This window comes from Leptosomus discolor, chromosome 6 (assembly GCF_034619465.1).
Source record: "Leptosomus discolor isolate bLepDis1 chromosome 6, bLepDis1.hap2, whole genome shotgun sequence".
Lineage (NCBI taxonomy): Eukaryota > Metazoa > Chordata > Aves > Leptosomiformes > Leptosomidae > Leptosomus > Leptosomus discolor.
The window spans coordinates 7,948,202-7,962,795 of NC_141396.1; the positions used below are offsets into that span (position 1 = coordinate 7,948,202).

At 43.4% G+C, this 14,594-nt stretch overlaps 1 protein-coding gene across 1 annotated transcript in view; it reads left to right on the forward strand.

Annotated features, from left to right (window-relative positions):
• The first annotated feature begins 9,784 nt into the window (after positions 1–9,784).
• The window catches only part of PDZD8 (PDZ domain containing 8), a 63,217-nt gene continuing 58,407 nt past the window's right edge, over positions 9,785–14,594 (forward strand). Inside the window, exon 1 of the mRNA XM_086466829.1 lies at positions 9,785–10,695. Coding sequence (XP_086322955.1) covers positions 9,785–10,695 — 911 coding nt within the window. The remainder of the gene's footprint in view (positions 10,696–14,594) is intronic.

Sequence of the window (14,594 nt, forward strand, 5' to 3'; positions counted from 1 at the left end):
CACTTTCTACCTGTTTTACCTGGTGAAACTTGCATTCCCCCCATGAACTCCTTTGCTTTCTGTAGGGGTTAGGAACTGGGGGAGTGCCATAGGATCACCCTGAGATAACAAAGAAAAATGCTGGGTACAAGGAGGTCTGGGAACCCACACTAGCCTTAACTCAGTCTTTATGCTGGAATCATCAGGGGATGAAGCTCTGGGGGAATCAGGTCTGAAGGAGGGGCATGCAAGAAAACCCCACATGCTGCTTCATTTCTCAGAAAAATATTATCGTCCTTCCCGATCCTCTTCCAGAAGCAGCCATTTCTGATCCCTGAGATAAAACCTAACTGTTCGCTGTTGTTCTTCCTCTCCTAAGCAAGCTCTGCTCCTGCAGGGGCTGCTCACCTGCTAACTCTTTCCCCCTCAGCCCTGCTCCCAAGCATGATGTGCCTCCTCAGCCTCTTGTTTTCTACCCTTTTTCCATTGCTTGTGTGCTACTAATTCCGGGGATCTTTGGCCACAACCTGCTCAGGTTCTTCTTGTTAGAGCCTTTCTACTCCTGTTCCCCATCCTCCTTCTCCCAAGAGGAGGGAGAGTTCTTACAGGTTCATTTTCCAGACCAGCTGTGTGTTGATAAATAATTATGCAATATTTAGTGGACATTTGCTGACTGCAAAGGAAATCAAGCCTGCAGTAATCTGCAGAAAAACAAGGCAGGGATCATCTTCTCAAGCCTTGACAAAGGAGTTTTGTTGGATGGCTAGCTCACAGCAGCATCTGCAGTGGAAACAGTGAATAGTTGTATTTAAAAAAACATGAACGTGAGACTAAGGCAGAACATTTAAAAATTACTGATCTTAATGTTGCTACGGAGACCTTTATTACAGCCATTGTACGTGATGTGCATTGGTTATATTCCACATAGGTAACATTTCTCTCTCAGACTAGTAGAAGCTGACAATACTCCCACTTGCATGAGATGGTATGTAGCAGGACACAGATTGTGGAACTACACAATGTTAGAAAGGAGGTTTACTCGTTTTTTTAACTCCTAAAAATTTGTAAATATGCAGTTTTAGTACTCTGTTAACAGCTTTTTGACCCTGCAGATATCCCTTGTTTAATACATTCTGCCTTTTCTAGAGCAAAAGTGCTTAGGATCATTGTAATTGGGGTGGTAAATGCAGCAATCCTATTATAAAAATAAGGGCTATAATTCATGTGGCTGGCAGTGCATGCATCTGGAGCTCTCGGCTAAATCTGAGTAGTTTCAACCCATGGCATTCAAACAAAAACTGTATCGACTGCATTAAAGATTTTATTTGTCTTTAAGCCCAGTTGATTAGGTCACAGCAGTGAAGGCAGAAAATGTATTGCTGGTGCTCATGCAGTTACATGAGGTGATTTTTTTAAAATGCTTTTGAGAAAACGTTGCTGATCAAAAGCGGTTAAGTCAAAATCTTGGCAAAAAACCTCCAAGTTTTCATTACCATATTCTAAGCTTTACCCATGCCAATAAAAATAACAGTATTTGGAAACGCAGCTCTCACAGAACTTCAGTTTCACTTTTTATATGACAGTTTTCATCTTCCTGGCTTTTTTTTTTTTAATTTAATATTGACTCAGATTAAATAACCTTGTATGGATGACAAATTTTAGCAGAAATTATTCAGGAAGCCAAGCTTCTTTAGGGCTTATTTCGGAGAAGTTTTAAATTTCATATTGAAAATATTTACTTCAGTTTTTCCATTTGTTAGACCAAGAGCTCAATAAGTAAATTCAAACAGAAGTGTATAGGCTGCATTTCAGGCAGTTGTGGTTTTAGAGACATGCTTCTAAAATTATTGGAATAACTGAAAATTTGTAGGCTGGTAGTGGGAGGAATTTCTATTTTGCTGCGATACTGAGTACAACAGACAAGTTCTTCACTTCTTTTAGCACACAGACTAGAATTTCACCTTGTCAGTCTATCCAGTATCCTCAGCATCTCTGTGTGCCCGGGAAAAAAGAATGGAAATTGAACAGAACCAAAATGGTATGAATATACATTAGTTTTGCCTTCTGTCTTAACGAAACTACAAGAATACAGCCTGCCTGAAAGTGGGGAAATTATTCTTCGGCTAAGAAGTATTTGTATTTTTTTCCCTGTCAGTAGTTTGAAAGTGAACATGAAGAACACTTATTTAAATCATACTTCTGCCAGAGGTTTTTATATATTTTTACTGATAATCTAAACATTAGAACAACACCCCTCCCCTAATAAGTTCCTACTTATTTTTAATATTTTCCTTGCCTAGGCAGTTCATTTAGCACATTCCCCTGCCGTGTCTTATGCATAAACAAGGCAGAAAGAGTGAAAAAGTTACGGCAAAGCCTCAGTGTCTAAGGATAAGGCCAGATCTCTCTGTTACTACAGAGATAATACAATGTGCAAAATGTTTGCAAAACTACGAGTTGCTTCTGTCCTTTCAAACGTCACTTTTTGAGTGTGAGACATGAGGTTGTGTTTCGGGGTGAATTTAAATTTGGCTGGTGTTTGCCTTGCTCTGAACAGACTCTGAACAAAAGCAGCACAGACAGCATAGTATGAAACCAGACTACTAAATAAACTTTAACAGGAGAAAGGCAGGAATTGTAACGTTATGCTTTCTCAGCTGAATATGTTACTAATGGTATTTACAGAGATTTCGGTAACATAGCTATTTGTCTCACACAGTTGAACAGGGTAACTTATGTTATTACAAATGCATAGCCCAGATTGATAAGTACACATATTACTGTGTATACACATGTGTGTGTATTACAATATGTAGCCCAGATTTGTGTGCAGTGATTATTATTTGTCATTAAATATAGTCTTTGGGCCACCTCCTCAAGAAAAGCTACTTGAGTTTGTGCAAAAATGTGTAATGAAAGGGAATAAAACTACACGTGTAAAGATTAGCCATGGGAGTCTGCATGCTTCTTTTCAGTCTCTGAATACAGACGCATCAATACAGACATGGGAAGAATATTGTGAAAACCTGTTAGCAGGAAGGTACAGAAATATGTAAATAAGTGTTTCTGTTTACCTTTCCCGAGCTTACTGTCAATACAAAAGATCAAGCAACAAAAAGCCAATCTACTTTTCCATGCTCAAACGGCCTTGAGTTCATACAAGGAATGGAGCTGAAATGGCCATCTTCCAGCTTTGCTGTGGGAACTGTTTCTTTACTTAGTGCTTGTCAGACTCATCTCTAAAATAGGTAACTTTTTTCCCCCGCAGATTTATTTACATCAAAATGCCTGGTCTAGCTTCCACTGCCTGGAACAAGTTATTTTCATTTTAGTTTAAACTGTTAGGTCTGGAGGTGGAGGGGCCTGACCAAACAGGAGGGAAAATGAAAGGATCTCTTCAGGCATTTGTGAAAGATTTGGCTCTGCAAACATGTTTACATATGCTTAGATGAAGAGATTTTATGTACAGCCCTACGTGGATGCCTGTAAGCACTGAGAAGTCCGAGGAGCCCCAGAGAGACAGGACACAGGCACTCCTGCCCACTGCACTTACACAATCCACACCTTCTTCATAGAGTAAGCAGATGAGCTGACCAGTAATTTCCTTTTTTTCCTTTTAGTGGCTTGATATCACATATGCAACTTAGAGGCAAATCAGAGAGGCAAAGGTGAATAATGGAAAAATCTCAGAATGTTCCTTTTCCAAGAAACCTCATGGATCTGGGCTAAAATTTCTGAGACATTTCCTCTGGCTTGGAGAATTGGGGCAGCTTCCCTCGAATCCCCTACTGTCCCCTTATTTAGTTTTCTTTCCTGCTGAGCCAGCATCAGGACACACAGGAGCAGCTACAGAAACCCAAGACCTGCCACAGCACGTCACTGATCCCGGGACTGTAGCTGGTGAAATCGGATTACCAAGCATTTGCACAAGTAAGCACTCTCCCGCGACCAGGACACAGATCTCGGGCTTGGATTGTTGAAGTGCCAGGCGGTTCTTTCCCACTACCCCCATGCAGCCCTTTCCCCACCCCCCCCCACCTCTTCATGGCCGTCAATGTTAATAAAGACTCTCAGCTCTGCGCTGAAATGGCTGCAGCACGGACACGTGCTCAGCTCTGACCTTACTGCAGGGGTGGTAACCTCCCGCAGAAGCTTCTTGCCGTGGCCTGATTTGGCTGAGCTTATCTGGAGGCTAAGGAGACACAGCAGATGCTCTGTGGCTGGCTGCTGCTGGGACCTGAGGCAGAAACCCCAGCCCAGTAACCAGCTACCTGCGGACTGATGCAGGGAATTAACACTTTTAATGAAGGGCAAGTGAGGCACAAAGCCTCACAGGGACCCTCATCTCAAAAACTACGTTCATCCCTGAAGTGTGTATTAACTCTTTAGCCATTGAATCCTTATACAAACTCTAAATTGCTTTTTAATGCAGTTTCTTGAAGCCTCTCCATCAGCCAGAGGCTGCTTCGGATTAATCCAGGATGGGAGCCAAGTATTAAGAAAAAAGTGAGGTTGTGGAACATCGAAAACATATTGATCATAGTGTAATTATACTTGAAATGCATTAGGGGAAGTAGCTAAAACAATCTCCACTCTGAAAAAGATGATTTGGGAGCGTGCAAGACGGCCTCGAGGAGGCTGCCTGCAATTCTTATGAGGGATGGTGAATCTGCTTCAGAGTATGAAAGGAAAAGGTACTTGAGTGAATGCTAAATGACAAATGTGATAACTATCCCAAACGTATCACTTTCTAAAGCTTAAGCAAGCTAGCATTTACATGAATACCAGAAGGCGGTGAAGCAAATGCAGGAAGAAGCAAAATACATGTGATAAGCCTCACTTGCGTCTGCGAATTAAAGAACAGCTTCTGGACTTATGATTTAATAGCAGACAGGGAATAAAGGAAACCTTCATTTTGCCTTGGATATTGGTAGTATAAAAAGCCTGAATATGTTATATTTACAGTTAAAATGGCTTTTTTTTTTTTTTTTTTTTAATCTCAGAAAAGTTATCTGAGAGCTACAGTTGCTAAGCTAGGGTCTGGGTGACATAGTAACAGAATCCCTAATTATGAGTCAGGATACTTTAAGCTTGAACATGAGCCTCTTGAAGTAAGCATCCAAAGCACCTTTACATCCGAAATGTTAAGCTCTTGATTAAACAAGCAGAACATACTTTTGATGATAATTAAAGATGAGCTTCAGTCAAAATACTGGATTTGTGCTTGGGCCAAACCAAACCTTGGATGCAAACCCTCACTCTCTTTTTGTTTTAACATGTTCTGATCCAAACCGTTTGGGCTCTAAGCCACCATCACCAACCAACTCCAGTGCTTTGCTTGTTGCATGCAAGATTGCAAAGCTGTTAATAAACAGCAAGAGTATCCCTGTTGTGAGACAGATCATGTTAGATCGGTAAATTGAGACACAAAGTTGAAAACCTCCTTTTTTTGAGAAGTGAACATGAATTTGGGGCATCTGCATCTTTGGGTGGCCAATGGATTTTTTTTTTTCCTCCTGCTGCACGCAGTATTCACAGTTCCAAAGTAAACTCTAGTTCCTCATTAGCTCTGAAAATTGAGGTTTAAGCATCTCAGGTAGGATCCAACCAAAAAGCAACATTCAATATGCGTTCCAATCTTGAAAAAATGGGTCTAGCTTCCTTTTCTGAATACATACGGTGAGTCATTTCTAGGATACGAATAAAACCTCTTAAAATTCTCAGTTGCAATCCTTAAAAATAACTAAAAGTTGGGGGGGTCAGATTTTTCAGCAGGATGAATGGATGTATTCAACTCAATGGATCCAACAATTTATTCCAATTGACGATCTGCTGGTGGTTCTCTATAGCACTATTATAGCCTGAGTATGATTGAGTCACCCAAACTGTATTTTTCTTTCTCCAATACCAAGTGGAGAAAATTAGCTTATAACAAAAACAAAACCAAAATAAAACAAAAAATTTAGATGGCATCAAGGGAAATCTCACATGATCTAAAGCCTCAGTGTTTTTGAAGAGGTTCACTCCAATAAATGTAGGATCACCTGATAATAAGATGACATTGTGCTTGGCAGAGTTCAGAACTAGAACTGGAAGCAATCCTGATCACTGCATTTCTATTTTTTTTGACATTATCTTCAGAATTGGACCAGACCAGCTGCTCTCAGTGCAGTGTGTTCTGTCTGACATTGCAGGTGTCTGAGGACAGTCAAAAGACAGTCAAAAGGCACCCCCCTGCAGCCCGTCACCAGTGTAACTTCCAGCAATCTCTGTATTTGATAGCCTTCAGTGGATTTTTTTTTCCTCATGAACTTACCTAATCACTTTCGAAATCCTGTTTCATGCAGCACCATGAGAACGATAATCTAATTTTGATCTTTAAGAGATGTAATACAAAAACAATAGGAGGCCCAGGAAAGAATGAAATCGTTTTGCCAACAGATATTACAAAATTAGGCAACGACTCCAGTCCAGTGATGAAGAAAATTACTAAAACCACTTATGACAAAAGAACCCAGGGCTTCCTGCTTTGAAAAATAATCTATTTAGACTACTTTGCAGTTTTTTCAAAAAACTAGGATCTGTAATCACTTTTCCAAGCTTGTGATGTTGATGTTTCAGCCCTTGGTGCCATGATGTGTGTGCCTCCTTGCCTGGTCCTACTGTCTGGTGTTAACTAAAAATGCTCCTAAACCCAAAGATCCTTGGATCAGTCATGAATGAGATGAATCGAGACAAATGTTCCCAGGGTGTCACTAGTCTTTGCTTAGAATAGCAGAATTGGCTCAAACACACGCCCCTTCTGTGAATTTATGCTGCTTGCTCTCTATTAAATTACTGGGCTCTACATATTTTGCAATCTTTGTCCACTATCGCTGTTTCAATCTCCTGCAAAACACTGAAAATTGATTTTGAAGTTCTACACTTACAGGTTTGTTTCTGTCATGTCCTAAATTGATTTTCAAAAGAGTATTTCCCCTGGTTAAATATAGGTGAAATATCCCTTTTAATAAACTCTCCCCTAGTACTTTTAAAAAAACCCCAAATATACCTACAGGACCTCTTTTTTCTTTTTGCATGTCTTGCATCCTATTTAATAATTTCCAGCTGTTCAAAGTGCAAATAGTTGCGTATATTCTACACAGTTTTACATACACAGCTCTATGCAACCCGGGTGGAAACTGGTGAGATTTCATACCCCTTTCTATTCATCCAGCCTGCCAGAAAACGCAAAGAGCAACTTCCAAATTGAAGCCAAAGCAAAATACGCTCTTAAAAGCACCCTTTTAGGTAGTATTAAGATGAATCTTTTTTTTTCTCCTTGACTTGACAAAATTAAATAGTTTTGTTTTCTCTCTTATTTCAAGCCTATTCTGTTATATAACATTTTTACACATCCTTTTTGTATTCATGTTAACGCATCTGCTGCTATTTCCCTTTATTCTTTCATTCTCATTGAAAATGCTAAAACATGCCCGATTCTTGCTTCATAACATGTCTTTAAGATAACACAGCTCCTGTTGAAAATGTTCCTGGGAGAGAGGAAATGCGATTACTGAGCTGAACATTTCAGAGAGGCTCTTCAGCTGCCATCAGGTGCACAAAATGTGCCAAATTTCCTATTCCGCTTGTTTAACAGAAGAAAATACTCAGTTAAGACACCTGCAACATGACTTTTTCTTTTTCCTCCTGCTGTTCCTCCTGACCTAAACCCAAGGCTGCTACCGCCTTTCTGAATATATTACTCCTTATCTGAAAAGCCATTTAGTTGCAAATCCAAAACCTTTCCATTCGCGCCGCATATGCCTGTATTAGCCACGGTAAAGGCCCGTAACAGAGTAGTTCAAATGTTGGGCTAATGACCTCCCTGGTATTTCTATAGAAATGCTCTGTTAAACACCCAGGCATTTCAACTTTCGGTCACAAGACCTATAAAAAATTCATACTCTGAATCTCTGGTTTCAAACCACAGCACTGCATCATTAAGAGCTTTTCAATCCTCCCACCCCACACACTTTATGAAGGGGGAGGGGAAAGGGGAAGAAGGCTTTTCTCTTCCTGGCATTTAAATTTCACATGTTCTTCTCCTTTTGTTTGCATTTTTAAGTAGTTCTGCAGCTTGGCAAAAAAAACAAAGCAAAACAAAACACAACCAATAATGTGAGACTGAGTGTTCTTTTATTCTGTTAAAATATAATATCTAAGAACTTTTACACCAGATATTCAATCAAAAAAGAAAACAGGTGTAAAACCCAAGCTTTATCACTTAAGGAACTTTTAATTGTGGATATTTTTCAGAAATTATAAAAGTTCTATTTCAAGATTGAAAAACTATCCCTGACACAGGGAAGCACCCAGAAAACTTTGTGCAGCCGTCATAGTACATTTTAGAAGTATGCTCATATTTTCAAGTAAAAATATGGTTATTTTGTATGACACTGCCGTAAACCAATTTTGAATATAATGGCCTTCTGGGTGAGTCTCTCAAAATGTTGAAAATGATTCTTTCTGAAAAGTCTCCACACATGTTCTTTCCACTCAAGAGCAGTCCTACCTCATGTCATGTTTCTTCTATCCTTGTTCATTGCTTTTAAAGCAATTTTTATAAATGTCCATTCTTCTTGGTCCTCAGTTTGATCGGCTGCCACTCGCCCTGCCTCCTGCAGAGATTACATCTGTGTCCGCCCCTACACACGCTCTGGGAGGCGAAGGGCCCCCCTCTCCTTACCTCTTCGGCTTCAACAAAGCCGCAGCCTGTCCTACAAAAAAAACCCTGACCTTGACTGCCGCCGTCCCACACACAACCGCGATCTCATGTACATCACAGGCTGAAATATCATGATGTTATGCAAAGTTCTCAGCTTGCTTTTCTTCATATTCCTTTCCCCTGCATGTTTGGTTGGGGTTTTTTTTACTTCAGTTATTCAATGACAGGTTTTAAGCATTAGTAAACAGGCGAAGAGGATGGAAACAGACTTCTATCTTATCACCAGCAAGAGCAGAGCTTGATGAAGTGTCATCTCTGTGGTACAGTCAACACTTGCTAAAAGCATCTCTCATCAACAGGAACCAGAGAGGAGGTTCCAGAAGTCACAGAACTCCCATGAAAACCGATCTCGTCTCTTTGCCCCTGTCCAGAGCAACTTTACAGGGACAACCACCATCCACCCGCCTGTTTCTGAAGACATCAAATGTCCTTTCTCTCTCATCACACCTCCTACGTGCCTTGGGCAACGAAGCGCCCAACGACCCGGTCACCTTCCCGCAGGCGGGACGTTTTCCCTCCCCGTCCCCCAACTCAGCGGTGACGCCCTCAGTACCGCAGGGCCGCCCGCCGCAGCGCCCCTCTCCCGAGGGTCGGGTTTTGGAGGGCGCTCCGGGCGCTCGCCCGCTCCGTGCCGCCGAGGACAGCCCCGGCCCGCGCCCCGGCCCTCCCTCACCGCCCTCAGCCCGCCGCCCAGCCCACAGGGCAGGCAGGGACACGACACGACACCACCCCGCCCCGCCCCGCGCATGCGCTCAACACGCTGTGACGCCACTCTACAGCGTTTCCGGCGAATCCTTCCCGGCTCCGCCAATGAGGCCGCGCGGAGGGGAGGGACCGCGCCGCCGTTGGTTGGCCCCGCCCCCGCCCCGCCCCCTGCCCGCCGCCGCGGAGAGGGCGTGTGTGTGGGGGGGGGGGACCCGGATGAGGTAACCTCGGGCGGCCGCGGCCGTTAAACGCCGGCCTGCGGGCGCGGCCCCCGCCATGGCGGCGGCGCGGTGAGGGCAGCGCGCTCGGGGCGCGGTGCGGGGCGCGGCGAGGATGCTGCTGGTCTATGTGATCCTGCTCTCGGCGCTGGCCGGCTGCTTCCTCACGCTCCTGCTCCAGCTCCTGCTCCTCTACAGGAAGAAACCGGAGCCCCCCGGGGCAGCCGGAACCTCCGACGGCCTCGTCTACGCCCGCGTCGCGGCCGACCACAGCCTCAGGGACTACCTCCAGGGCTCCGAGCCGGCCGGTAGCCAGGCGTCTCCGGAGCCGACCCCCGGCCCGGCCCCGGCCTCGGCGCCGGCCGCCACCGCCGCGGCTCCCGCCGCCGCCGCGGGCCCGGAGCCCGGCACCAAGCAGCCGCAGCAACAGCAGCAGCCAGAGCCCCCTCCGGCCCCCTCCTCCCGCGAGGAGACGTGCCACTTCCTCAATGCTATCTTCCTCTTCCTCTTCAGGGAGCTCAGGGACACGGCCCTGGTCAGGAACTGGGTCACCAAGAAGATCAAGGTGGAGTTTGAGGAGCTGCTCCAGGCCAAGATGACGGGGAAGGTGCTGGAGGGGCTCAGCCTCAGGGACGTCTCTCTTGGCAACGTCCTGCCCGTCTTCAAAGCTATCAAGCTCATTCGGCCGGTGGTCTGCAATGAAGAGGGCTGCCCCGAGGAGCTGGGCTTTGAGGTAGACCTGGAGTACAATGGCGGCTTCCACTTGGCCATCGATGCCGACCTGGTCTTTGGCAAGTCGGCCTACCTCTTTGTCAAGATCTCCCGGGTGATGGGGAAGCTGAAGCTGGTCTTCACGCGCCTGCCCTTCACACACTGGTCCTTCTCTTTTATGGATGACCCTGTGATACTCTTTGAAGTGAAGTCCCAGTTTGAAGGGCGGCCCATGCCTCAGCTCACTTCCATCATTGTGAACCAGTTCAAGAAAGTTATTAAGCGCAAGCACACCTTGCCCAATTATAAAATCAGGTAAGATGTCGTGCAGCCTCAAGGTTAGTTTGGGTGGTGTGTGTTGGAATTACTGGGTTTGCTCTTAATAAGTACGGAGAGATTTTTGTTGGCCCTTTTGCAGCAGGGGTACGTGTACATTGCTTGTCAGATATCAGAAGCTTTCCCCGAGGGTTATAATAGGTGAAGAAGCCATTGAACAGTGAGGTTGTGATGTGCCCCAAACTACGTGTAACTAAATGTCAGAATTAGTAGGTACAAAAAATTTTGGGATCCTATCAGGTGTCCAGTGACAGGACCATGATATCCCGCTTTGGAAAATGCGGAAGGATGGTGCTGTGGACAGTGTGTGGGTTTGGAGTGTCCTTCTAAGCTTCTGCTGGTGAGCCACCTGGGCAAGAAGACTTGTGGATTATGCTTACCTGTAGAGGCAAGGTGGTTGTTCCTTAATGTGAGGCAGGATAAAGTTCACTCTCTAGGGAATATTTTTGAGATCTCATGATAGATGGTGTCCTTTTCCTTTCTGGTCTGCTGAATTTCTGCAATAACTTTGGTGAAATCTCAGAGTTGATACGAGAAGTGTTGCTGCTATCATGGTAAGGAAAACTTTGGGGGACCTCTTGGGGGTTTTTCATCTTTTCTTGTAAGATAGTGTGTTTTCTTTTGTGAGTGCACAGACTGCAGCACATTATGTAGTGAATATAACGAGATACTCAGTGATATTTCTGTAGCAGAATTGGCAAGTAGCATCTTCAATTTGATTCCACCCTCAATTCTGATTAAAAGATAGTGAATGTTCTACCACTGTTCAGGTACCGTGTTCGCTTTCTGTCATGTGTCTTACCACTCTTAGGATACTATATTTCCTTTCTTTTGTTTATTTTTTGTAGCTTGTGTTATGTGTTAAGGGTTTTTGTTTTGTTTACCACATTCTTCTGCAGTAAGCCTTTTCTCTGAAATTCATCAGAGATGAGTAACTGAAAATGCCTATTTCGACTTTGAAGTGTAATTATCTTTGCAGTGATGTAATTTCTAAAGCCTTTTCAGACTGTTCTTCTGTAATCGAATTTATTAGAGTTCTCATGACAGTGGTTGTGTAAAATATCCAAGATTTGGACAGCCCTGACAGGGCAATAAGTAGTTTCTTCGAGTAACGTGGTGGTCCTTTCAGATTTTGAGGTACCGAATTGCTGCCCAGAAGAGAGCAATCACTGGGCAGCAGGGAAGCTGTCAAGAGCAAGTTTGCTTCCATTCTCTTACTGTGTTGGAAAGAGGCTGAAGCTGTTAGTTGTGGAGAAGAGCCCGAAGGAGGGGCTGGGCTGGGAGAGTCGTGGTGCAGTGGGCACGCCCAGCATACTGGAACCAGTAGTGATGTGTTCCTCCCCTTCGGTAGACGAAGACAGACATCTTCATTTTTCCTCTGGGAGATACACCTGGGCAGTAGGGAGCTCTCATCATTTAGTTAGAGGTAATGAATTTTCCAGGTATTTCTCAAACTTTCTGTGCCAGAAAGAATGGATGAGGTGTGTGAGCCACTGCCACGTTAAAGGGAGGGGAAAATAAGGAAAGCAGCAGAGTACAGTGTTTGGGACAGACATGAGTAGAAGTGTGAGGACAGAAGGTAACTGATATGGAGAACAATATAGGAAGTGTAAATTATTATAGAACTAAGAAGAATGAACTGTTGTTTTAAAATATTCTCTTTAAGTTATAAGGAGGTGTGAATTTGGGAATGCTTGAGAGGGAAATAGAGTATCATAGCAGGCTTTCACAGTAGCAAGTAGGCTGGTAGCCCAGGGTGGCAAATATTCAGTGAAACAGTGTTTGAGCCCGTCTATGGTGTTTCTGTGATCTTTAGATTTTATGCCATGTTCCGTACATGTCATTCTGACCCACTGTGTGGGGAAGGGGGAGGGCAGGACACTAAGCTTAATGGGCATTAATGAAATTGCCTTAAGGAAGGAGGATTGGGTCATTGGTGTCCTAAGTGTCTAGAACTTTGCCTTTATAGCTTCAAGTGGGAGCACAGACCCCTGCATGGGAACCTTTGGCTGTCTGGGAACCTTTAGCTGTCCACAGTTGCCCAAGGTTTTGGGGAACAGACTGAAAACACATATTCTCCACCAGTGTGTCTCAGATCAATTTATGCAGGCAGATGCTGCATAAAGAAGAGATTCAGAAAGCAACAGGCACAAACTGGAGCACGGGAAGTTCTGCCTCAACATGAGGAAAAACTTTTTTACTCTGAGGGTGCACTGGAACAGGCTGCCTAGAGAGGCTGTGGAGTCTCCTTCCCTGGAGATGTTCAAAACCCATCTGGATGCGATCCTGTGTGACCTGCTGTAGGTGAACCTGCTTTAGCAGGGGGTTGGACTAGATGATCTCCAGAGGTCCCTTCCAACCCCTGCCGTTCTGTGATCCCTAGACAGCACAATTTGGTAACGGCTGAGTAGTTACAATACACTCTTACATGGTGGCATAGTTGAGAATTGAGACGTTATGGGTTAGATGGTAGGGAGAGCTGGTTTGGAAAATCAAACCCCCTGCTGATAAGATGCAAAACTTGTTATTTTTAATAGAATTTGTAAAAATACATCAGCTTCTGATTATGCTGTGTTAATATAGTCCTTAGCAAGGAATATATAGGAGGAAGTCAAAGTTTCACAACTTCTTAATAAGCCGTTACCTTACTTAAAGCTTAACAATTTCTCATCTACAGGGAATGTGCTTATCCTTTCCCCATTTTTTTTCCTGTGGCCTATATATGCCTTTTAAGTACATCGTATTTGCTTCCATATGTAGTTCAAAACCTTTTGATGTCTCCCCACTCTTGCTCAAGTAACTTTAAATAAATTTTGAATAGCAGTAATTACAACCTTGTAAACAAAAGCACTTGGAGTGTGAGGAGTTCTCTCTTAGACTGGTTAAAAGGGGCACTATGTTGCCTTGCTAGCTTCTGGATTGAAGTCCACAAAGGAGTTTTATCTTGTTTCAAGATGCTAAGTAGCATTAAAAATTAAAATATGCCGTTTTCTTTGTCTTTTGTATTAGGCGACTTCTAGAGGTTATTACTTGGTAGTGAATGGTGGAGGAAGAGAACTTTTGCCAGTAGTTGATTTTGAACATCCTGTAACTAAGTTTGTGTAAAGCAAATCCCCCCCTCCTCTGTCAGTGTAAACCACCACGTTTTAAAAATGCGTTATGTCTTCATGCATGTGCTGACTGTTGCTACAGCCGAATTACTACACACATGCTTTTGTATTCTTTCCAGTTATGTTCGAAATTTTACGCAGCAAAGCAGTGACTACAAGATCATCTTCTTTTGTACTATCCATTGCTAGGAGTGACTTTGTGCAGTGGGCATAGTTGTAGCTTGAAAGTGGAAGAAGGCGTCTTGCATTCCTGATGCACTCTTAAGTGTCTATGAGGGGAGGTAATGTAGACTAGTAAGTGCATTGTAAACTTTGTCTAGCATTTTATGTAGGGTTTTCTCCATAAAAGCAATTGTCTACTAATTGAAAAAGAAGGGATGTACTTTACGTCTAAACAGATAAGTAGTAATTTGTGGGTTTTTTCTAGTAGTGTGTAATCACTTTTCTTTGGCTCTTTAAGAAATGAGTTTGTGTCTGGCAAACCACCCTATTTTGAAGCTGCTCTGCCATTGAGTGGCGATTGCTGTCTCATACAGTAGAATTTGGTTAAGTCTCTGGAAGCAAGCCTGCTGGTAAAATTCAGTGAACGTCAGGCTTTTTATTTTCATCATTGATAAAGGATTTGTGGAATTCAGTTGATAGCAGCAAGAGTTACTACTGTTTTATAGTTAACCTTAATCTTAATGTATTTGTTGTTGCTTTGTAGTAGAAATGCAAAGAGCTTTTCTGAAAACGTTGTGGTCTGTTAAAGAAGTTTCTTGTTCCGAT